The sequence below is a fragment of the Bombus flavifrons genome, chromosome 14, assembly GCF_040668555.2.
Source record: "Bombus flavifrons isolate JBK064 chromosome 14, iyBomFlav1_principal, whole genome shotgun sequence".
Taxonomy (NCBI): Eukaryota; Metazoa; Arthropoda; class Insecta; order Hymenoptera; family Apidae; genus Bombus; species Bombus flavifrons.
In genome coordinates, this window is record NC_138455.1 from 9,289,396 (window position 1) to 9,314,180 (window position 24,785).

At 38.8% G+C, this 24,785-nt stretch overlaps 3 protein-coding genes across 7 annotated transcripts in view; 1 reads left to right on the forward strand and 2 right to left on the reverse strand.

The window, feature by feature from the left end:
* Positions 1-12: 12 nt before the first annotated feature.
* Positions 13-10,239, reverse strand: LOC138186877 (NACHT and WD repeat domain-containing protein 2). Its single transcript, XM_069127143.1, has 26 exons — positions 9,720-10,239; positions 9,543-9,631; positions 9,100-9,216; positions 8,819-9,022; positions 8,601-8,745; positions 8,017-8,242; positions 7,751-7,949; positions 7,449-7,691; positions 6,971-7,168; positions 6,591-6,730; positions 5,922-6,524; positions 5,714-5,819; positions 5,483-5,655; positions 5,189-5,408; positions 4,915-5,127; positions 4,277-4,478; positions 4,081-4,204; positions 3,652-4,005; positions 3,352-3,570; positions 3,130-3,276; positions 2,272-2,477; positions 2,005-2,204; positions 1,733-1,902; positions 1,518-1,676; positions 1,263-1,452; positions 13-272 (listed from the first exon to the last, which is right to left on the reverse strand). Exons 1-26 carry the CDS (start codon positions 9,820-9,822, stop codon positions 126-128), a joined length of 5,097 nt encoding a protein of 1,698 aa, XP_068983244.1. The 5' UTR covers positions 9,823-10,239; the 3' UTR covers positions 13-125.
* On the forward strand, positions 662-23,966 carry Nipped-A (Transcription-associated protein Nipped-A). The gene is made up of 10 exons (XM_069127128.1): positions 662-1,279; positions 10,554-10,733; positions 10,845-11,144; positions 11,233-11,427; positions 12,123-21,245; positions 21,348-21,522; positions 21,596-21,827; positions 22,014-22,656; positions 22,765-22,978; positions 23,051-23,966. Exons 2-10 carry the CDS (start codon positions 10,608-10,610, stop codon positions 23,392-23,394), a joined length of 11,352 nt encoding a protein of 3,783 aa, XP_068983229.1. The 5' UTR covers positions 662-1,279; positions 10,554-10,607; the 3' UTR covers positions 23,395-23,966.
* Positions 23,967-24,036: 70 nt separating this feature from the next.
* The window catches only part of MED24 (mediator complex subunit 24), a 98,177-nt gene continuing 97,428 nt past the window's right edge, over positions 24,037-24,785 (reverse strand). For all 5 annotated transcript variants that reach the window (XM_069127131.1, XM_069127134.1, XM_069127133.1 and 2 more), the window contains 2 exons: positions 24,326-24,773; positions 24,037-24,239 (listed from right to left, as the gene is read on the reverse strand). In XM_069127131.1, coding sequence (XP_068983232.1) covers positions 24,093-24,239; positions 24,326-24,773 — 595 coding nt within the window. In that variant the 3' untranslated portion in view covers positions 24,037-24,092. The remainder of the gene's footprint in view (positions 24,240-24,325; positions 24,774-24,785) is intronic.

Here is a 24,785-nt window from a genome sequence, read left to right on the forward strand (position 1 = left end):
TAACGTTTTACATTTATTATTCCTTGATCGGAAATTTCTACCAAAGAGACATATTATCGTACTATATTACGCTATGTTATCTGTACTAAACAAGTTTTCTATAAAAATAATCTATTCTATATTCTTTATTCTACATTTTCGTCTAATTCCTGAATCGTTTCCGCAATGTTTGCATTTCGTATAATAGCACTCAAGTCGTGTGTTACACGAGCAATACGAGCAGCGGCTTTAAATTTAATAGTTACTCGTTGCTTCTCAGTTTTCTTTTTCCACTGAAATGGCGTTAAATTATGTATTAGTATTTTATTAAAGAAGCAGAAGATACTTTTTTTCATCATCAAAGTAAGATATAAAGAATAAAGTTCTTCATTGTTTCAAAAGATGTAGAAACTGCAGGATACAATTTAATAATTCGAAAAGATTTGTATACCTGTCATAATACCAATATTGTTGATATTAATTCCCTATATATTTAATTTTATTTTCATATGTTTTTTGTATTCAATATTAGAACCATATCAATAAATTTAAAAAAGACAACATATTTATCTAATAATTTTTATTAAATAGATCTGCTGCTAATCGAATTCACAATAATACTTTTGGAAATATATGTGGAATTGAAAAGTAACTAGATTTGATGCGCCATCTTCCTTGAAGCGAGAAAGAGAAAGGGAGAACATCGTGGTTGAGTGTTTTGAGTGAACGTTTTAAGTTTATTGCACTATACGCGTGTTCCGTGTGTAATTTTATATTTTTCCTAATCAAGTGAAATAAGGTAATTTTAATCGATTTTATTGGGAATTGATCGAAATTTGAATTTCATAAAACAATACCCAGGCCTATACACAGAAATTACGACTAATTTCGCTTTTGAGCGGGACATTGTAACAAGCGAAATTTTGATAAAATCAACTGTAAATAAGCATAGCAAAGTGTTTTAAGTTCTATCAGAGTTATTTATTCAACACTACGGATTTATAAAGGCCGATAATAATATTTAAATAATCTTAGTGTTCGATGCGGCAAGTGTTTATCCTAACCTATTTCCAAAGTTGACAAACCAGTGACTGGAATAAATTCTCTATCGAACATTCTCGATCTTAATATTTAAAAAAAGATTAACAATAAAAGGGTACAAGATCAAATCAATGGGGAACACGAATTATTCTTCCATATGTGCAGTTTCTACAATCTCTTTGAAAACACGTTTCGTTTGTTTACTAGTGTGATAATATTTGTGTGTGCAGTTGTTTACTTACGTTTTCATCGCGAGATGGTAAGTTTGCAATGTACTCCTTTATTTCTTCCTTTTTAGGATCTGCTATAGCTAAAACAGATACACAACCATCTACTGTTCCTAAGACTATACTCTTACCATCATAAGTGCTATCGATAGCACTCAGTTCTGCTTGAACTCTGTAGTTTGCTATAATTTCACAGTCTGATGATCTATGAATGAAATAAGTGACGGAGGTTTGCATATTTTCTTCTTAATTTAATCTTTATCTATTTACCTAAATACACGTATAGTTTTTCTTCCACTATGGTAATAAAGAACATATTCATCAGTGCGGTTGAACATGGATATTACAGTGAAAACACCCTCTGCAACTTTTGGAATATATGTTTTTACAGTAGTTCCTTTTTTCAATTCTAGGAGCTCTAAACCACCTCTAAAATATCAAAATCATTAAAACTTCTTTTTGAAATTGCTTTAAATGAGAATTACCTGCTGGGTGCATATAAAGTATATTTCCCATCTCTGCTGATATTTCCACTCCATTTGGGAATCGTACGGATAATTTTCTTTTTATTTATGTCCAAAATGGTACCTTTGTCAGATCCAATGATTCCTATCCAGTGTGGTTTATTTGGCATTGGAGTGATACATGAAATATCCTATCAAAAAATTATAAATTATACAGAATTACTTATTCTATGTATAACAAAAATGAAATACTATTTTCTTTTTCTCTTTTTTTTTTTACATAATATTCTTACTTTGAACCCTGGTAATTTTATTGGAATTTTACTTATTAGCGCTCCAGTATTTGCATTGTAAATGATAACACAATCCCTGTTGCCTTTATCAGCTGCTGGAGCAATCAGAAAAGAATTGTCAGAAGTCATCACAACATTTCGAAATGATGTACCTGTGTGACTTCTGACTAAATATTCCAATGTAAACGTAGTCTTTCCATCTATTAATTACGATCAATTATTAATACCTTTAAGGATCCCTAAATATTCTATCAATTATCACTATACCGGGAATAGTTCTCATAAAAAGAGTAGCAGTGATTTTCATGCTTTCCACTCCTGCAGGATTTTTCGGCCTCGAAACGGCTATGAATTTAGACGAATTTTCGACCAATGTCAGCTGCCTCACGTGCTGCTGTTCCTCTTTGAACAACACCTGTTCTGTAATTCTGTTCCATATTAGTATATTACCTGATTCTGTCGATATAATATATCTGAAATAAAGGAACATGTCAGGTTTCATGGATTAGTCGTATAGTATCATTGATTTGCCCAGAAAATTCGTAGCGATATTTGAAATATCCTATTAAAATAATACAAACTATAGAAAAGTCTGTACTCTCTATGTAAATAGTATGAAATACTATCATTTTTCTTTCTTTAATCAGTATCGGCGAAACTTCTAATCTATGCATTGTTTGCGTCAAATCAGTTTTCCATCATTTCAAATGTTAACCATTAGAAAATGTTTAGTTTAAGAACTAGAAAACATATGAAGATAGTTGAACTATGTATATGTAATTAATAAAACTGTGGAATAAGATATCAGTGAGAGATCGACAATTGTTGTCGAGGCGAATTGTTTTCTTCGAGACACGTGATATCGTCTTATCGAAAAATATTTTCTTATCGAGAAACGAGGTCTTTGTTATTAACGAATTCCAGACATTCCTCTATGATTATTGCATTTAATCAGTCCACGTGAAAGCAGCATTTATCTGAATTAAATGTCTTGCCGTTTAACAGAGATTTATTACGAACGACCTTTTCCAATCTCATAAAATGCATCGCAGTATCGAACACATTAAATCCTTACCAGAAACGCCACGAAATTTCTGAACAAGTAATATTAATAATTATACCAACTTTCCATCGTGAGTTATGCAAGCGTGAGTGACAATTGCTCCCAAAGGACTGTCCGCCAATTTCGAGATCAATCTTCCTGTTTGCAAATCCCAAATTCCTACACAGTCTCTTGTTACCGTTACTGCTAAGTTACATTCTTCTGCCAAGCTTTCAACATAATTGAAAATACAATAAGTAAAAAGGAAATCGATCCATTCTGGGATCGCGATAAAACGTTAATACCTTATCATATCAATCTGCAACTCGTGTCTGTCTATTACATGAACCTGCTCGAAGATATTATTTATGTTCCATACTTTCACGCTTCTGTCGATGCTCGATGTTACGACGCTGTTCCAATTTCCAATAGTCAGCGCTTCCAGTCGAATAATCCTCGCGAAATGAGCATCCAGGATCTTCACCAATTCAGCTGTTTCAAGATTCCACACGTATAAATTTTTTCTACGAAAATGATAGCTTTTGTTACGGTTTCTTTTTTTTCTTTTCTACTAATACTGTCGTTTAATTCATAGTAAAACACACCTTACACCGGCAACGGCGTAGTTCTTGTTGCCACTGACCATGATCGAATTCGAGCACATCATCTTCGTGCTGATGTTTCGAACTCCGTTGGGCAATATCAGGACGTATGCGTCGCTTTTACTTTCTAAGAACCACACGATGAAACCATTGGCACTTGTGGCTAGGAGCATCTCCTCTTCCCTGTCCAATTTCAATTGCAACAAGTATTCCACATCGTCGTTGAAAGCTCTGGGCATGTCGAAAACTTTCTCCCATTGAGAGGACGTTTCATCGCTGGTGTATTTCGTGACTCGATAATCTCCTTTAGTTGTACAAGCGTATAAAACTTGTTTGTTATTGGTCATTACCATAACGCTGAAGGATAGACGTTAAAGAAGAGTATTAAGGTTGATTGGAAGAGAATTAAAAATGATTTAATCGATGGTTCACCTATGGAAATTTAAGGGTTCCAGTGATATATTTTTTCTGTAGGTATGCAAAAGCATACTGGTGTCTTCCATGTTTCCAGACCAGAATACTATTCTATAATCATCCAGATTCGTGTGTTCGACGCCTATTTAGAGAAGCATACATTATTTCAGGTGTTTCCATTATTTCATAGATGGCACGTTATCATTGCACTCACATAAAATTGGCCATTTGTTAGAATCCTCCGGATTCGTGTGAGTATCTAGTAGATTTCCTCGTAAGTCGAATCTACACCAACCTAATTTACCATAGACGAAGAAGAACTGATTCATCAGATGTACTCCGCACACTGGTTCCTCGTTTGGAAGCGGATTATCGATAATAACGAACTCGCTGGTCAGGGTATTTAACACGACGCTCTGTTAAAGAGAAGTACTTGGAATTCTTTTGTATTTTGTGACAAAGTAACCATGCGCTATTGTACCATCGATATTTAGTGCAAAGAAAGAAATAAAATACCAAATAATCGATTTCCTTACAACTAACAGCCCTTCGACGAGAGAATTAAATATAGTGCTATAAATTGCAAGTTTTAAATACTGTCGTACCCGAGAAAATCATAATTAATAAGTCGCTATTAAAAAGATTAAAGTACATCCCCTTTCAAAAGTCCATGATTTACATTTACATGAAATATCAAGTCTGTATTAAGAATAGAATGCGCCCTAGGACTAGAAATACAGAAACATCAGAAATACAAGAAATTTTGACAATGAAGAATTGCACAATTATATTCCCAGTTTTTAATTCTCAACTTTTTTTTTTCACTTCGTTTCAGGAAGGGCAAATGGATACCTGATTATTAGTGGTAAACGCAGCTGCGTATCTATTATCAGGACTGAGAACTAGGTGTTGCATAATTCCCTCAACACCAGGATTTACATCCCTCGCCATGTCGCTGGTGCTCAGATCCCAGGTGATGAATCGATTGGATATCGAGACGACGTACCGGTAATCCGACGTTAGGCAAAAGTCAAACACGGCGAATTGATGGCCTTCCAGCGAATACTGAAAGGTTTACGACATCAGGAGAACGTTTTCGTTTAATCGGGCGAGTTTGTCTATGTACTTTCAACGGTCCTCCAGGAGTATGTAGACAATGATAAACCGGAAGCAGGGCGCAATCCTTGGCGCCGTCGTTATCACACGCTCGAAGCAACATCTTCACGTTCACGTTCCCACCAATTTCTGGCAATAATCGACCTATTAGTTGAGGTGCGAGCATATCTGGATGAGATCCCAAAATTGCACCTCCTAGTCTGAGCGCATCTGCAACCAGCATAAGTTCCCTGGAGCAGAAATTGACACTTTTGATTGAAAATCGCTGAAAATCCAATTATTTTGCTTCGATTTTTCAATTCACCTGACGATATTTTGATCGTCGATGAAATTACAGGCATCTTCGAAATCCGAAAGCACTGCTTGCAGCGGGCAGGAGCTTAGTTTGGCATGCAGCCACTGGTAGTTGAATAAAACGTTCTCGAACAGATCGTTGAAACGTCGCGATCTGACCAAATGGAATGGTAGTTCACCGAACTAAAATTGGAAATATATTACCTTTCGTAGAAAGCAATTGGAGACATCAACGTTATACCTTTCTTAGGTTGTATCTAGTGATCGTCCCATCTTTCGAGTAAAATGCCAGAGGTTGTTCCGGTACTTTTCTATCCGCCACTCCTTCTTTGTCCGCCAAATTAAACCTATAAATTCACCTTATTTACGTTAAAGTGCAGAGAAATATTTTACAAAGTGTTTGCCAGATAAGAATATCTGTAAGAATATGTTCAAGAAGATCGATCTACCTGTGTCTCTGAATTTCAGTGTATTTAAACGGTTTGGGTCGTCCACCACCCCAAATGCCAAGATAGTAATCAGCGATCATGGAATGAAAATACATGGCCATGTTCATATTTTTGAAGTATCTTTCCTTGGCGGTGTCTCTAAATTGTCTGTGGTACCAATTAAGCACACTGACACCATCAGCTTCTCTTTCGCTCAAATAATTAGGCAAATCGTTTCGTATCCTGGTCCAGAGCAAAGGTGGAATTCTTCTGACTGGTGGTAAATGATACTGATAGACGTCATCTAACACCTTGTCGTCCAAGGAGATCAGATCTTCGAGTTCAGACTCTGATAAACCTGACTTTGCAGCAGTGATGTAAGCTAGCGCATGGAATACTAGAATTTTTCCATGTTGTTTCTCTATTCTTTCAAAAAGCATCATAATACTGTCCATCACTGTGCACGTTAAATGAGTATCTGCTGGTTTAGTGTAGCTTCTCCATCTGCAAATTTCTGCAAAGACCAGCTTTACGAAGATTGGTAAGGAGCACTTGGATATAGCGTTCGCCACGAGACGCCATTGATAGTTGTTCAAGTCTCTGTGAGCTGTTTTCATCCACATCCTGTGAAAATTACAATGTATTCGAAATATCGCTGAGATATTACATTTTCAAAATTTCTCTTGCTACCTTATCACTTCCATAGCCAGATCCTCGCCAAGAGCGACCACTTCGATGAAGTTCTCCTCGGTGTCTATCATCCTTCGTAGTAATTGATAATCTCGAGAGATCACCGGGTTTGATTCTTCAGCCGCGCAAGATAGAATCATCTAAAAAGTCCTCGATAATGTTAGTCGAATACCAATTGATCTGTGATCAGTAGACCACAGGTATTTATGCAAATTCATATTTTTATTGGCGCAATCAAAAAGTGGAACCTACTTAAGTTCTCTCCACCCACCGAAATATCATAGTGTGTACTTTTATATATTTTTATCCATCGTTTGCATCCTATGCAGTTTGATATTTTTTAATTTCACGCGAATGAATAAACGTAGTCAGTATGGTACCTTGCAATTCAATGGAAGTCTGGTAGGCAACCAAGATAGCTTATTTCCTTGTACTCCGGTTAATTGATCCACGCTGTCCAGGAATAGTAAAATCGGCTGCTCGGTTGTAGCTAAAGTTAGTAGATACTTAAAGTAAGCAGTTAGTGGCACCAAATCGTCAGGAATTTCATCAAAGGGTAACATGAAGTTGTAGGAGATCTACGAGGAAATATCGTCATTACAATTATTTCGTCGCTAGATCGTATATAAAGTATTACAATAAAACTTCGTTCATTATGAAACTATTTATCATTTATAAACGATATTTTAATCTTTGTTTTTAGACAAGAAGACAAGATTTTAGTCATTTATCTAGACGTGAAATTTTGATATCTCAACAAGAAGTTATAGGTGGTAAAGGAATTCAAGAAAGAACCAGTTTGTTCCTCGGCAGGTTCAGATGAATGAAATTATACTGTACGATCATTCAGCTACTTGCTTGTTGACAAATGGAAATCAGCGTGGGTGTCAGCGCACTGCTGTCTGGTGTAGTTCCAAGGAATCGAATTATGTTAATTGGTTTTCTGCCAGTGAGCCACGCGCTGCTCGTCAATCCTGCGCTCTTTGCTAACAGAGACGTTTTCCCACACCCACCTTCTCCGTACAATACCAAAGGCTTATCACTATCACCTAACATGTACTCTTTAATTCTCTCCAAGGTATCTTCTCGGCCGTAAAATACCTGAAGAATTTTTTATTTAAATCATATTATTACCTTGAAAATTTTTCTAGTAAATTTACCTTCACAGAGTTATTACAGGCGTGCAGATGTTGCAAAATTTCTGTTATGATCTGTCCCTGTGCTGAACTGTCTTCTTTTCTCATAGCACGATCCACAAGCTTCACTATGTTTCGATAGAAATGCGTTATAAAGTGTTGAAGGTACTCGCTATGGGTTTCTGGGTCCAAACCTTCTCGACCAATCCATTCTACCGTGTATCTTTAAAGAAAATGCGAGGAAAATGAATTCAAAGACGTAATTATGTTCCTCCTTGCGAGATAAATACCTTTGCAAGTTTGTAGTTTCGATCTTGTCCGGAAGTCTTTCGTCCCTCAAATTAGCCAGCAACTTGGAAGCCTCGTTATCTAAGCTTCTGTTAGCGATGTCCAAGAATAAATTGGCTTTCCTTAAGTTTTGTAGGTTGATGTTGTTGATGTATCGTATGTATGCCAGGCAATGGTTTTTAGTATTTTTCACGTTCAACACACCGTTGATCACTTCCCTTTCAGTCACTGTTTGGAAATACAAATTCAACAATTTATTTAACCACTCAATAGACAGATTTTTTTTTTAATTTATGAGGGATAACATCACAGGCCAAACTAATCTCGCATAATTCCACATTTGATAAACCTATCAATTCCCGGTGTCTAGATACATAATTATTAACGTTCAACTTCTCCAAGAGAAGTTTTATTTTCACAAATTTATTTACGAAGGTAGGAGAAATAGTTGGAAATTTAAAAAAGATGAGAAAAGAAATAATGTTTATAATTGTTATTCTTCTACGCATTTTTATTTGTGGAATTAATTAGCACGAATTCGAGCATTAAGAAGTTAGCGTAATCTATGTTTATGTTAAAAACCTACCTGACATAAAATAATTGTGCATGGTATTTTTGTCAAATTTCTCAGAATTGTACAAAGACTGTGCTCCTTTACGGAATAGCTTTTGCATTTTTACCATAGTGTCCCACCAAATCGCCTGGTCCTCTTGCTGCAGCTTTGGGATCCTCTGAAATATACAAATATTCGCGTGATCTAACATTTCGCCACGTTGATCGAAGGTAACGAGAAAATTCCATTACTTTGTTATTAAAATTTTTCAAGATAGACGATATCGGTTGCAAGATACTCGTAGGAGGAACTGCATTGCTGTCCTTTTTGTACCATTTATCCAACAGACTGACGTCCATCCCTTGACCGTCTAATTCTGTCCTTAACATCTCCAATTCCGAACTGAGAACATACGTTGGAATGGGACGATAGCCGTATTTCTGTCCCAGGAACACCTTGGAAGAATTTGAAAAATATGGTTCGCGCCATATGCTTGTATTTATAGGATTTAGACTGGTAAATTATATTCTACCACGAAGTTTGGGCCCATTGAAAGTCTCTGACAATTTTCTATTTCCCTCATGCAGAGTTCCGTGGTCATGTGATCGTCAGTGGCTTCGTCCCTTACACCCCATCTCATGTCAACCACCTGCAATCGAATTATTCCAATGATTCTCGTTTCTTTCTCTTGTACCAGGTTCCTGGATTTAAATTTAGAAGCTATCAGACCGTGGAAAAGTTTTGGCTGTGCGCGACAGGATTCGTGCCTGGTACGATAGAAATCAATTCCCTCTTCAAGGTCGACAAATTGCATTTATGTAACACAGATTTTCACACCCTTTAGCTATATCTATGACTGTGCACAAGACACGGATCTTTCAAGCATATTATATAAAAAGGAAAATACTTTCGATCTTTGAAAATTATTGTATTTGATCCTTTGATATGTGAATCTTATAATTGTTTAATATTTACCTGAAACTCCAATCCATGCTTTTCTCTGCAATAATCCTTCAGCTTTGGATAACACTGCGCCATTAATGTGTTTCGCTCCATCGCCGTATCTGAATCGAAATGTTCCTTATATTAAGAAAAAAAAAGAAAAAAAAATACAGAAAATAGAAGATTTATGATTAAAATATCTCAACGTACCGGTGAAAGTGGAACTGGTAAATATTCTGACGATTTTAGAGCTAACAGGTGGTAGGGACTTCAAGGATCCCGCGAAGATCGAGTCAATAATAGTTTCGTCCATTTTTTTGTCTTTTTAATATTTTTCTTCTTTCTCAATTTACAAAAATCTTTTCTTTCATCGTGCTTCAATTTCATCAGGTTCCCAGCAACATTGCAAGGATACTGAGATCGTACCCAGGATTTCGTTGGCATTTATAGGCTGTGAACATATATTCCTTCACCCCTAACATTTCTACGTACACTTCACCCCCTAACCACGTAGACCAATCAGCAAATCACGTTGTGTTTCTTTCTACGAATTTGAGTGCGCTTTTTCCCACTGAACACCTGAGAAATAACAATCAGAGAGGAACGTGCGATTAATTCGACGACTTTAATTAAAGTGGACGACAGAAAGCACTTAGGTGGTTGCCAAGGGTTGTTTGCACCGTTTAAAATGTTCAACGTTCCTCATTGATTTCAAGCAAACTATGTAGTTTACGTTCTACGGCTCTGAATAAGCTAATTCTTTACGTAAAACCATTCCCATGAATATTGTCCATCGATTAATTTGCTTGGTCGTTAAACAATTGAAAATAGTGATTTTCAAATATTCGAATATTTCCCTCTCAAAAAATTTAAGAATAGTGATTTAGAGTTCGACTTGCAGTTTCGCGCAGACATTTCTAATGGAGCAGACTTTTCTTTTTATGAAATTAAAATTAGTGATCTTGAACGAACATCTCTTTAAGAAGAAACTAAATACAGTGACCTTGAACGAAAATGAAACGTTCAAGTTGCAATTTTTTGCAGATTTTCTAATGGACCAGAGTTAGCACAGATCCAATTTTCCATTGAGCAATCAAAATGGCACCACCGGACCCAGTGACGCAAATGAATACGTACAAATCGTACGTAACCATGTTAGCCGATCCAGTCTCAAAGGACGAGTTAAAATTGAAGGCTGCTCAAGAATTGTCGGAGAATTTTGAGGTATCGATTCGACCCTATACAGTCAAATTACATACCTTCTCTCTTTTCTTCTTTTTTTTAAATCTCGTTTAAAAACGTCTTTTTATTCTTGGCCATGTTACATTATTACAGGTGATCATGTGCTCCTCGCAATATAAAACATTTCTCGAGCATATGATCAAAATTTTCTTAAAGATACTCCAAGAGGGAGAACCACATTTTATATCGGAGTACAACATCCAACAAGTGAGAAAATTGATTTTGGAAATGATACACAGATTACCTAGCAACGAGTATCTACGCCCGTACGTAAAACAGATTTTGAGTTTGATGTCGAAGTTATTGGAAACCGACAACGAGGAGAACGTTTTAGTGTGTTTGAGGATCATTATCGAACTGCATAAACAGTACAAACCGACTTTTAATCCGGAAGTAAGTACCTTTCTTTAAGATAAAAAGTTTTCCTATCAGAATTTTATCAGAGAAATTTTCACAAAGTCTTGAATTTTCTCTTTTATAGATACAATATTTTTTGCAATTCGTGAAATCGGTGTATAGCGAGTTACCAAAGAACCTGCCAAAAATATTCGAGCCTCGACCACCCTTGAGGGTAAAGGATTTGTCAGAAATAAATATAGAAGCACTTTTAAAAGAAACCTTCACGATTACTGCTATACAAAGCGAAAAAAAGGCTGCGGATGGTACTGTCGTTACTGTAAGTGACCATCAGGCGTTTTACTATCCATTAAAACGAAATAGACTGTGGTAAATACCAGGTATAAATACGTTTATGGGAGATTTCATAAATTCAACACTCGAACGGCGGAGACTGGATTCATTCTGGCTCGTGCAGATATTTTGCCTTTATTAGTTACGCATTAGTTTCCTAAATTACATTAATATCCTTGAAATTGTTGTGCCTCGATCTTGCTTTGGTTTCAATAGAGAAAAAGCTTTCAGTGTCTTAAGGAAATCTTTAGCATAGAATTAAGATAAGAAATCATGGATATTAATGACTATTCTTGCATATTTTCCTAAAGTGTAAGGAATTTGCTAATGATGAAGAATACGACTCGATTGAACATGGCTCAAGGGATTCTGGAGAATTAAATATATTTAATTATCACACGGAAGCCATAGAAGCCCTATTAGAATCTTATGGGAGCTCTTCTTTATCACATAAAATAAAATAGTTTTGACAACAACGATTCAACCTCCGCCAGTCGAAATTTGAAGATACAAAAATGTATATAACATAGAGAAATATATAAAATATCCAAAACGTAGTACTCGATATAACATTTAGTAGATAAAACAAATCTCTACTTAAATTCTTCAATTATATTCACAAAAGTATAAGTTTGCATGAACAATCATGGTCTAATCTCAAAATTAATTTTTTTCTTCCAGTACAATCTGATTCCCAAGGCGGTATTGTCGCTCAAAGTGCTTCAAGAATTACCGATCATAGTCGTACTTATGAATCAATTGTACAAACAGAACGTGCACCAGGATGTATCTGATTTCATCCCTCTCGTGATAACGACCATAACTTTGCAACCGAGTCCTCAGCATCGAGCCTCTCCTGGATTCAACAAGGAAGTTTTCGTCGATTTCATGGGTGCTCAGATCAAAACACTGTCGTTCCTAGCGTATGTCATCAGAGTGTACCAAGACGTAGTGTCTCAACACAGCTCGATATTGGTGAAAGGAATCTTAGGTTTGTTCACGTTGTGTCCAATGGAAGTGGCGCATCTACGAAAAGAATTAGTAATTGCATCGAGACACATATTGGCCACGGATCTTCGGAACAAATTTATACCACATATGGAGTGTTTTTTCGACGAAGATATATTTATTGGACGAGGCTGGACCACCCACGAATCTCTCAGACCTCTTGCATACTCGACCCTTGCGGACTTGGTTCATCATGTCAGGTTATTGTTACCATTAAGTGACGTGTCCAGAGCTGTACATCTTTATAGCAAGAATTTATTGGACCAAAGTCTTCCAACGGCCGTCCAGATGGTATCTTGCAAGCTGTTGATGAACCTAGTAGACACAGTAAGGCAAAGATCCGATGCTGAGAACAGTACTCAAGGAAGAGAACTTCTTATGAGGATTCTCTTAGTGTTCGTATTAAAATTCAAGACAATAGCGAAGATCTATATACCAATTTTGCGTAACAAGGCCAAGCAGATGACACCTCCTGGTGTAGACATCAAGACAGAGGACGTTAAACCAGCTGTTCCCGATTTGAACGAGGAGAAGGAGACTGGAAAGTCGAAATTCGGGTTTCCTTCTTCTCAAGCTATGAGCTACAACGTCGCCGATTATAGAAACTTAGTGAAAAGTTTGGTGCACGGAGCAAAAGCTATCACAGCAAACTGTATCAACAGCAAGACGGGTGAAGTGACCCAGTCTAATCAGTTTCAGACGAAAGAGACGTTAGTGTATATTAAATTGGTAAAATGGGCACTGCCAGCACTGGATATTTACACGATAGGTCCTCCAACCATCGGAACTGTCGCGCAACAAGGCAGACCAGCCCAATCTCAAACGATTCGAACGAGAGAAGAGAAGGAAGTATTAGAGCTTTTTGGAAACGTTTTTACTCAGATGAATCCACAAACATTCCAGGAAATATTCTCGACTTCGATCGACTACATGGTCGAGAGGATCTTCAAGAATTGCGCGTTACAGATTATCGGAAGTGCCTTCCTGTCTAGTCCCACGATATCGTCTACATTCGCAACGATATTAGTCGAGTATTTATTAGAAAGAATGGGTGACATGGGATCCAACGTGGAGAGAAGCAATTTATACTTAAGACTTTTTAAATTAGTTTTTGGTAGCGTGTCGCTTTTCCCTGCTGAGAACGAACATATGTTGAGGCCGCATCTGAATCAAATCGTCAATCGAGCCATAGAATTAGCCATGTCAGCGAAAGAACCTTACAACTATTTCCTTTTGTTGAGAGCTCTTTTCAGATCTATTGGCGGTGGTTCTCATGATCTCCTGTATCAAGAATTCTTACCTTTGCTTCCTAATATGTTGGAAGGTTTAAACAGATTGCAGTCTGGCTTACACAGACAACATATGAAGGACTTGTTCGTTGAACTGTGTCTGACAGTCCCTGTGAGACTCAGTTCGCTTCTACCTTATTTACCGATGTTGATGGATCCTCTAGTTTCCGCGTTGAACGGAAGTTACTGTCTAGTCAGTCAAGGACTAAGAACTCTCGAATTATGCGTGGACAATCTTCAGCCTGATTTCTTATACGAACACATACAACCTGTACGAGCTGACTTGATGCAAGCACTCTGGAGAACACTGCATAATCCTACTGACCAAGCTCACGTGGCTTTTCGAGTACTTGGCAAATTTGGTGGTGGAAACAGGAAGATGATGATAGAACCACAGAAACTCGAATACAACGATCGTGAGACTAATTCGCCAGCTATCGTCGTCTATTTCCAAGAACCCACAAAACCGATCGATTTCCCAGTAGAAAAAGTAATCGAGACCGCGTTCAATGCCTTGAAGTCTAACAACACGGATTCGTTTTATCGTAGACAGTGTTGGGAGGTAATTAGCTGCTACCTGGCTGCGTCACTACGACTCGATGACACCAATGCTATTCTACATAAGCTGTTTATGCATCCCAGCTTCAAAGAAGGAAAAATTTCACATCAACGAGGACCGCACTATCAGTGCCCAGACACTGTCGCGAGAAACGTTCAGCAGACAGCTCTGACAGGATTGTTTGTCGCTGCAGAAATTAAAGAATTAAGACATTCTGTATTAGGTACTGTAGTATCCATCGTCAGACACTACACTATGGTAGCTATAGCGCAGCAAGCTGGTCCATTTTGCTTAACTGGAAGACAAGTTCGTATGCAGGGTCAAGATCCTCTCGTTTTGATCGATGCTCTAGCTGTCATCATGGGCCACGAAGAGAAGGAATTATACAAATCAGGACATCTAGCTCTGGTTTTAATTCTCGAAACTGCGACCAACATTCTTGGCTCCAAAGAAAGAGCCTGCCAGTTACCTTTAATGGAATACCTGGCGGAAAAGATGTGTTCTTTGTGTTATGAGCGGGCCTGGTACGCAAAATTAGGAGGTTGCATCGCTATAAAGTTTCTTTTCGAAAGAATGGCGACCAAGTGGGTGTTGAATCATCTATTTGTATTCCTGAAGGCTCTCATGTTTGTGATGATGGATCTAACGGAAGAAGTCTCGAACGGTGCGATAGACATGGCGAAGGCAAATTTGGAGAAGATGCTGAGAGTCTGCGTAAATCCTGGCATTCAAGATGGCAACACCGAATTAATCGAGGCACAAAATAAGAGTCTATACGAGGTTACCCATGAGCTAGTGAGACAGGTGACTTCACCACACACTTTAGTTCGAGAACAAGCCATGTCTTCTCTGCGATTGCTCGCTGAAATACAGAATAAAACAGTCACTGAAGTAATGGAACCACACAAAGAAGTTCTGGCAGACATGATCCCACCTAAGAAACATTTACTCAGACATCAACCAGCTAACGCACAGATTGGTTTAATAGATGGAAACACGTTTTGTACCACGCTGAATCCACGTTTATTTACGATCGATTTAACGGAACATGACGTGTTCTTCCAAGAACTTCTGGCACTCAGCGAGGCAGAAGACGCTAATCTGAATAAACTACCTTGTTATAAATCTGTCTCGAACCTTATACCACTTAGAAAATCAGCTCTGAGGGCTCTAGCCGCCTGTCATTACATCGTAACTTGTCGTGAAAGAATTTTCGGCGTTTTGTACAAAGCTTTGGAAAAACCGAACGCAGAACTGCAAGAGGCGGCCTTCGAGTGCATGCAAAAGTTCATAGCCGGTTTCCAGATCGACATGCAATCCGTCCACGCCATTATGCGACCTATGCTGTTAACCTTAGGCGATCATAGAAACCTCAGTCTAAACTGCGTTAAAAGACTTTCGTATTTAACGCAATTGTTTCCAAGTACGTTCAGCACTGCTCTTTGTGAACAACTGTTACAGCACTTGAAGAAGCTTTTGGAGAATCTAATTCAGGCACACAAAGGTATATCCAAGTCTGGCGAAAACGAACAAAAAATAGCCACCATTATAGGAATCTTTCACGAAATTCCTGCAGCCACTCCGATATTTATCGACATTCTCTGCAGACTCGTCTTGCAGACGGAAAAATCCTTAATGGTCGAAGTGTCCAGCCCATTTCGTATTCCTCTGATGAAATTCTTGCTACGGTATCCAACAGAGACACTCAATTTATTTTTACACGACAACAATATCAAAGATCAACAGTGGAGTAGGTATTTGGAATTCCTTATCAAACAGAAAGATGGAAAACCATTCCGTGATGTGTTACACGGTAGCACGACCAGGTTAATTACCATGCTGCTTGCACATTCTCAAACCAATTCGAACTTGAGTCACAGTGAGAAGAGCGAGCTTCAGCATCAAGCTATAAAAATCATCGCTATCCTAATAAAATTCGACGAACAGTGGTTATCGACTCAAAGTCAATTGGTAGGTGCATTGAAGCAAATTTGGTGCAACGACGAATATCAAGCTTTGCACAAAAAGGTCGAGAGCGTGGAATATTGCCATTGGAAAGAACCCAAACTTATTGTAAAAATTTTATTACACTATTTTCGTCACCATCCTAACGACATCGATTTGCTATTTCAATTATTGAGAGCGACTTGCGACAGATTTATTCCTGATTTCCAATTCTTACGGGACTTCTTAGAACATACAGTGGCACAAGAATATACAGTTGAGTGGAAACGAAGCGCTTTCTTCAGGTTCGTTGATCATTTCCCTACGAACAATTTGTCCCAAGAACTAAAGGCTAATGTATTACAATTGATCGTAATTCCTTGTTTCGCTGTGAGTTTCGAACGAGGCGAAGGCACGAAACTAATCGGAGGAGCACCGATGCCGTATCAAGACAATCCAGAGAACGTAGTTTCCGTGTTCATCAGCAAGATCATCGACCCGGACAATCCATTCGGTTCAGCGGACTGCGTTCGAATCTCGTTACTCCAGTTTTCTTGTCTTCTGGTCGAACAAGCTTCTCAACATATTCACGATGTCAGTAATAAGAGACAAGGTAATAAGTTGCGAAGGTTGATGACTTTCGCGTGGCCGTGTCTTTTGGGCAAGAACTGTGTCGATCCTACAACGAGGTATCATGGTCACCTACTTTTAAGCCATATAATAGCAAAGTTCGCCATTCATAAGAGGATAGTTCTCCAAGTTTTTCACAGTCTCTTGAAAGCTCATGCACTGGATGCAAGAAACGTAGTGAGACAAGCATTAGAGATTCTAACTCCAGCAATGCCCGTCAGAATGGAAGATGGTAACACGATGCTGACGCACTGGACCAAGAAGATCATCGTAGAAGAAGGACATTCCATGCAACAACTATTCCATATTCTCCAATTAGTAGTCAGACACTATAAAGTGTACTATCCTGTCAGGCATCATTTGGTGCAGCACATAGTGAATTCCATTCAGAGGCTAGGCTTTAGTCCAACCGCTACTATAGAGCATAGGAGATTAGCCGTTGAATTAGCAGAAGTGATCATAAAATGGGAATTGCATAGAATCAAAGACGAAGCAGAGAGCAACGAACCTGGTGGAAACAAGACTATGGCGAGCTCTGTGAAACGACCTATGAGCGAAGATCCGACTGGAACCAAACGTATGACCACTCAGACAGCGACAGGAAGTACAACTGTCCCTGTTATTTTACCTAGAATGGAACCAGGCTCTACCAAACCTATAGAAAGAGCTCACGCTGACGCTATCTTGAATTTTTTGCTTCGACTGGCCTGTCAAGTGAACGACGTTACCACGATTCATGGCAATCCAGGTGAACAACTCTCTCGACGCTGTGTGGCTCTGTTAAAAATGGCGCTAAAGCCCGACGTCTGGCCACAATCCTGTGATCTTATGTTAGGTTGGTTGGATAAGGTTTTAGCTAGCGTGGATAGCACTCAGCCCAATTATGGTAATATTTCAACAGCTTTAGAGGTCCTCACGTTTTTACTAGGTGTCATGAAAAGGGAACAGATCTTGTCAAGTTTCAAATCATTACAACGGGGCATAGGCGCATGTATAGCGAGCAGCAATACCAAAGTCATTCGTTTGGTTCATGGATTATTATCACGTTTGATGACCATCTTCCCTGCAGAACCGACTTCTTCCACGGTCGCTTCCAAATACGAGGAACTAGACACTTTGTACACTACTGTTGGCAAATTTATCGTTGATGGTTTGGCTACGTACGAGAAGAACACCACGGCTACTCCAAGCACGTTGTTCGGAACTTTGATGATGCTCAAGGCAGCTTGCACGAATAATCCAAGTTACATAGATAGATTGATAACTCCGTTCATGAGAGTTCTTCACAGAATGGCCAAGGATCATCTGCATTCCGCCCAAGCGGATGCTAATCCAGTTGGCAGCGAATTGTTAATATTAAGCTTGGACCTCGTTAAGAATCGTGTAGTGGTGATGGGCGTGGAAATGAGGAAAACGTTCATAGGCTCGATTCTAGTCGGCTTGATCGAGAAAACTCAAGACATAAAAGTAATGAAAGCAATCACGAAGATGCTCGAAGAGTGGATGAAGAATAAAAATCCTATCGCCATGAACCAGGCGCCCAGTCTGCGAGAAAAATCAATTCTTCTGGTCAAGATGATGCAGTATGTAGAGAAACGTTTCCCTGATGATCTAGAATTAAACAGGCAATTCTTAGAGCTGGTTAATTATATTTATAGAGACGAAACTCTGAAATCTTCTGAACTAACGTCGAAATTAGAACCTGCATTTTTATCCGGTTTAAGATGCGTTCAACCTCAGATACGAGCCAAGTTTTTCGAAGTGTTCGATGGCTCGATGAGAAGACGGCTTCATGATAGACTTCTGTATATCATTTGCAGCCAAAGTTGGGACGCGATTGGTCCTCACTATTGGATCAAACAATGCATCGAATTGCTTCTTGTCACTGCTAATTCGACCACTCAGATTCAAATGTCGAATCAGGATACCTTGTTACCGAGTATAACTTCTGTGATAAACATGGCAGATAGCGAAGAGCACAAGAACTTCATAATATACAGCTCTATAAAAGAAGAACCTCAGGATATCTCTGAAACGACTGATGTAAAAGACGAGATTCTGGATATGGATCTATCTAACATTGATTCTACGACTGTCCCAGAGGAAATCATCACTACCGGGAAAGCAACGTTGACGCAGTTGATCGCTAAACAGGGTGAATTTATAGAGTACGCCAAGAAGATCAGAACAGAGCAATTGTTATTAGCTACGGCGCAACTTTGTCACATGGATACGAATTTGGCGGAACGTGTTTGGCTGGACACTTTCCCAAGGATTTGGAGTATTTTAGACGAACATCAGCAAAGCATCTTGACAGTTGAGATCGTACCATTTATCTGCAGCGGCACCCACGTCATCCAGAAAGATTGTCATCCAAGTGCTATAGCCACGTTTGTCGAAGCAATTTCTCATTGTAATCCACCAGTTCCTTTGCGGCCAGCTTTGATGAAGTATCTGGGCAGATCTCACAATCTCTGGCACAGGATGACACTAAGTTTGGAGCAAATGGCGTTCGACAATGGAAATAATCAATTCAAAATTAAGAGAGAGACAGACTGCTACGACTTCGAACCTGATAACAGTCCTCATTCTGAGATCCTGGATTCGCTATCTGATATGTATTCCTTGTTGTGTGAAGAAGATATGTGGTCGGGCCTCTGGCAGAAACACGCCCATTATAAGGAAACTTTACAAGCCACTGCGTTAGAACAACAGGGATTTTTTGAGCAAGCACAGGGTGCTTATGACGTAGCGATGACAAAATTTAAGCAGGACTATGTGTCGACACCAGCACCGTTTAAAATACAAAGGGAAGCCATGCTTTGGGAACAGCACTGGATAAGATGTGCAAAGGAATTGAACCAATGGGACCTGTTATTGGATTATGGAAGTAAAAAGGCGGAGAAGAATCCTTTTTTGATTCTTGAAAGTTCTTGGCGTATTCCTAATTGGGCTATGATGAAGGAGGCACTTGCTCAAGTGGAACATAATTGTCCGAAAGAGATGGCTTGGAAGGTGAATCTGTACCGAGGTTTCCTAGCGATATGTAACAGCGAGGATCAGCACCTAAACGCAGTGGAACGATACGTAGAACTAGCATCCGGTTTATGCATGCGTGAATGGCGTCGATTACCTCACATCGTGAGCCACGTCCATCTACCATTGCTGCAAGCAGCTCAACAGATCATGGAGCTTCAAGAAGCGATGCAGATCCACCAAGGACTATTACACGGAAGAAGCACGTCGTTGCACGATATGAAGGCTATCGTGAAAACATGGCGGAATCGATTACCCGTAATAGCCGATGACTTGAGTCATTGGTCGGACATTTTCACCTGGCGTCAACATCATTATACGTTCATCTCGAGTCACTACGATTCGCAACAAGACCAAACGACCAATCACTCGATGCTTGGTGTCCACGCTTCCGTCCAGGCAATCATTCACTTTGGCAAGATAGCCAGGAAGCATAATCTATGTGGTGTGTGTTTGGATTCTTTGTCGAAGATCTATACGATACCCAGCGTGCCTATCGTCGATTGCTTCCAGAAGATCAGACAGCAGGTGAAATGTTATCTACAGATGGCTTCGGTTAGTGGTAAAAACGAGCTGCAAGAAGGTCTAGAAGTCATTGAATCAACAAATCTGCGTTACTTCACTAAAGAGATGACTGCAGAATTCTATGCTTTGAAAGGCATGTTGTTGTCACAGATAGGTAGATCAGACGATGCGAACAAAGCCTTCTCAGCTGCAGTTCAATTGCACGATACATTAGTGAAAGCTTGGGCTTTATGGGGTGACTACTTGGAGCACATCTTCACGCGTGATGCACGCCAGATTTCTATTGGAATCTCGGCGATCACTTGCTTCCTTCACGCTTGCAGACACCAGAACGAATCCAAGTCCAGGAAATATTTGGCGAAGGTTCTATGGCTACTCACTTACGACGACGATAAATCTTCTCTGATGGAAGCCGTAGAGAAATATGCTGTAGGTGTTCCTCCGATTCAGTGGTTACCTTGGATACCTCAGTTGCTGATGTGTTTGGTTAGACACGAAGGAAACGTGATTCTAAATTTACTGAGCCAAGTTGGGAGAATGTTCCCGCAAGCTGTGTATTTCTCCATTAGAACTTTGTACCTTACATTGAAGATTGAACAACGTGAGAGGTATAAGAGTGCGGAATTGGCTGCTGGAAAGAGCCAGGAAGGAGTGGAAGGTCGTGGAGCTGCGGGAAACGTGCAGCAACAAGGAGTACCTGAAACGGGACCAATTCGAGCCACGCCGCCCATGTGGAGGTGCTCGAAGATAATGCATATGCAGAGAGATATTCATCCTACTATTTTGTCTAGCTTAGAAGGCATCGTGGACCAAGTTAGTTATATAAATTATACCCTTTCTAAATTAGCTAGTCATAGCGTTAAAACAAATGAGAAATATGAATCAAGTGATTAATACCAAATTTTGATGATTCAGATGGTCTGGTTCCGAGAAACTTGGTACGAAGAAGTCCTGAGGCAGCTAAGACAAGGTCTGGCCAAGTGTTACGCGATAGCATTCGAAAATCGTGGGGCTGTGAGCGAAGCAACCATAACTCCGCACACCTTGAACTTTGTGAAGAAACTGGTCTCTACCTTTGGCATTGGAATTGGTGAGTTCCGACGCTGGTCTTTATAGCTATCTAAACTCTAGAATCTGTTAAAGAAGGATTTTTCAAATCCCAGAAAATATATCCTCCTCTCAAAATGTGAACAACACGTTCGGCTCGGCGGCTTCAGAGTCTCTGGCACGCAGAGCTCAGGCTACCGTCCAAGATCCCGTTTTCCAGAAGATGAAGGGTCAGTTCAAAAGCGACTTCGACTTCACTGTACCTGGAGCGAGATTACTGCATAACCTGATCAGCAAGCTGAAGAAGTGGATCAAGATTCTCGAAGGAAAGACGAAGCAATTACCAAAGTAAGTATCATTTTGTAGAAATCTGTATTAGGTTGTGTGATAAGTTCTTTTAATGTCATATTTTGTGGAATATTATAGAAAAATGAAAAATCATTCTTGTAAAAAATAGCAAATAAATTTATTGCACAACCTAATAAATTTCACCTCTACTCCAAAATCTAAATCTATCAACTTAATATCAAACAGGTCCTTCTTAATCGAAGAGAAATGTCGATTTCTAAGTAACTTCAGCTTGAAAACTGCCGAAGTAGAACTACCAGGCGAATTTCTCTTACCTAAACACTCTCATTATTACGTAAGGATAGCAAGATTCATGCCAAGGGTCGAAGTTGTTCAACGACATAATACAGCGGCTAGAAGATTACGAATTCGCGGACATAATGGACGTTTGTATCCTTATTTAGTTGTCAATGATGCTGGATTGGGCGATGCAAGACGCGAAGAACGTGTCCTTCAATTATTGCGAATGTTAAATCACTACCTGGCTAAACAAAAAGAAACCTCAAGGAGGTTCTTGCACTTCACCGTTCCTCGCGTGGTCGCGGTTTCACCGCAAATGCGACTGGTCGAAGATAATCCTGCTTCCGTTTCTTTGTTAGACATTTATAAACAAGGCTGTGCAAAATTAGGTATAGAACATGATGCGCCTATAGCTAGGTATTACGATAGATTGGCCACGGTACAAGCTAGAGGTGCACAAGCAAGTCATCAGGTGCTAAGGGACATACTGAAAGAAGTGCAGACAACGATGGTTGCCAAGACAATGCTCAGAGACTGGGCGGTGAAAACGTTTCCTGGCGCAACCGACTACTGGACCTTCAGAAAAATAGTAATATTACCCGTTCCAATCAATTGAAATTTAATTTTGCTATACTAAGCGAGCACTATTGGATTGTTCCATGTACTAATTGATTCATTTCTTTTTTCATTTTTACAGTTCACTCTACAACTATCTTTGACTTGTTTCGCCGAATACGTGCTACATCTGACAAGATTGAACCCGGATATGATGTACGTGCATCAAGATTCTGGTCTCATCAATATTGCTTACTTTAAGTTTGACGTTGATGATACATCTGGCGAGCTAGATGCTAATAGACCAGTTCCCTTTCGATTGACACCAAATATTCTAGAATTCCTCACCAGTACAGGTCCGTGTAATTTATATTACTTTATTGTACTTATGAAGGTTATAGAATATTTGAAGAATCATTTTTAATTAGGTGTCTCTGGACCATTGACTGCGAGTGCAATTGCCACAGCTCGTTGCTTAGTCCAACCATCTTTCAAAGTGCATACGATTCTTCGTGCAATTTTACGAGATGAAGTAATCGCGGATCATAATAAGAAACAAGAGGATGCTGAAAATTCATCGCAAGCTCCAACAGATATGAAAGGTGAGCTTCTGATAACGATGGTCACTCGAGCAGTGAACGCGATCGTTGGAAGGCTAAACTCTTTGGCCAACTTCGATGGAACCGATAGTAAAGTCAGCACGTTGGTCGCTGCAGCCAATAGTCATGATAATTTATGCAGAATGGATCCGTCTTGGCACCCATGGTTGTAATCGAGTTTTCTTAGGATCTACTTGTGCTTCCAATGCGAACAAATATAGAGAAATTGATGGATGTGGGTGATTCTCATAATTTGTGCAGAACTTGTATTATTGTTTGTACTAATTCAGTTTTCTATTGCGAGAAGCAGCTACAGTCATTGATATTCTCTATACTTTGGACATCTACTACATGTGTATCAGTTTCTTCGTTTTTTTTTTCTTTTTTTTTTAAATTTCAATCGATTAGTTTCCATATAATTGTGGTCTCAAGACATACTGTACGAAGTTGTGTAAATATTACGCTGGAATGTAAGGAATTATTTGTAAAGTATATGTTCGTGATTCGCTCCGAATCATCCGATTATTACAGTTTTGCAGTTATTTCAATCAATTTATCTTCTTATATGACACATGTTTATATCGTGTAAAAATTCTCAATTCGGGAATGTTCCATCTGTATCATTTACTGTACATACTACTTTTAAGTGTAATTTATAGTGACTTATCAAAAAGTGTTTATAAATCTAAAGAATGAGAAAGAAAAAGAGAGAAATAAATTATCTAAAATAATTACCTTTTCTCAATTCTGTGGTAAATTCTTTACAGCCCAGTATCTATCAATTAAAAAGGGGAAAAGTATATAAATCAAGTTCCTATTAAATTCATGTATTTGAAAATAATTATACAATTGATATCTCACTATCTTAAGATTATTTTGAAGGTTTCAGATTGATATTTCTTAGCATACATAAGTCACGAGCAGTTGCTTTTCTCCCAACCGCTGTTTGAATATCATAAAATCTTAGCAGAATATCAGTCGTAAACAATTCGGGTAATGCTTTCAAAAGGCAAGGTACCTTAAACAAACCAACAAAAATAAAAATCTCATTTTTCACCCACTGCTATAAAATAAAAAAATAAACATATATGTATAAAAACTCACCAATGTTTGTGGCATTCCCTGTAACACGATACGTGTTCTATCTTTTCCACATTGTACCATCAGACGTAAAAATTGAAGTATAAAATGAGTCTGCTGAGATACTTCACCATCTCTGCCAGCTAGAAACGTGAATATTGTGAACAAAGCATTTAACGCTGAGAGAAGAGGATCCCTTAACACAACCGATTTTTGACCATTAGTAGAACCCTGAGCTTGCGGACTTTGCGAACCGAATATAGGTTTAGAATCTCCTGTCTCATTTAATCTTAAAATTTTGTTTGCTGGCACGCCAAGAGCGTCCAGTTCATCTGCATCTAGGTCTCGGCGGACTCGTTTTTTACTGTTCCCACGAGAAGGATTCGAATTGTTGTATTCTAACGTAGAAAATATACAGTACACGCATAATTTCGCTAACACTGAGGATTGTGGTTCTACAAGTTCTTCGCTCCTGAAAGGGATT

Bases quoted from the DNA above. Each gene is read 5' to 3' on its own strand.
- Nipped-A (XM_069127128.1), top strand. From the start codon at position 10,608: ATGGCACCACCGGACCCAGTGACGCAAATGAATACGTACAAATCGTAC. The intron at 11,428-12,122 runs GTAAGTGACCAT...TTTTTCTTCCAG, and splicing joins CGGATGGTACTGTCGTTACT to TACAATCTGATTCCCAAGGC. The intron at 21,246-21,347 runs GTTAGTTATATA...TTGATGATTCAG, and splicing joins TAGAAGGCATCGTGGACCAA to ATGGTCTGGTTCCGAGAAAC.
- LOC138186877 (XM_069127143.1), bottom strand. From the start codon at position 9,822: ATGGACGAAACTATTATTGACTCGATCTTCGCGGGATCCTTGAAGTCC. The intron at 4,205-4,276 runs GTGAGTGCAATG...TTCTCTAAATAG, and splicing joins TAACAAATGGCCAATTTTAT to GCGTCGAACACACGAATCTG. The intron at 4,006-4,080 runs GTGAACCATCGA...TCTATCCTTCAG, and splicing joins GAACCCTTAAATTTCCATAG to CGTTATGGTAATGACCAATA.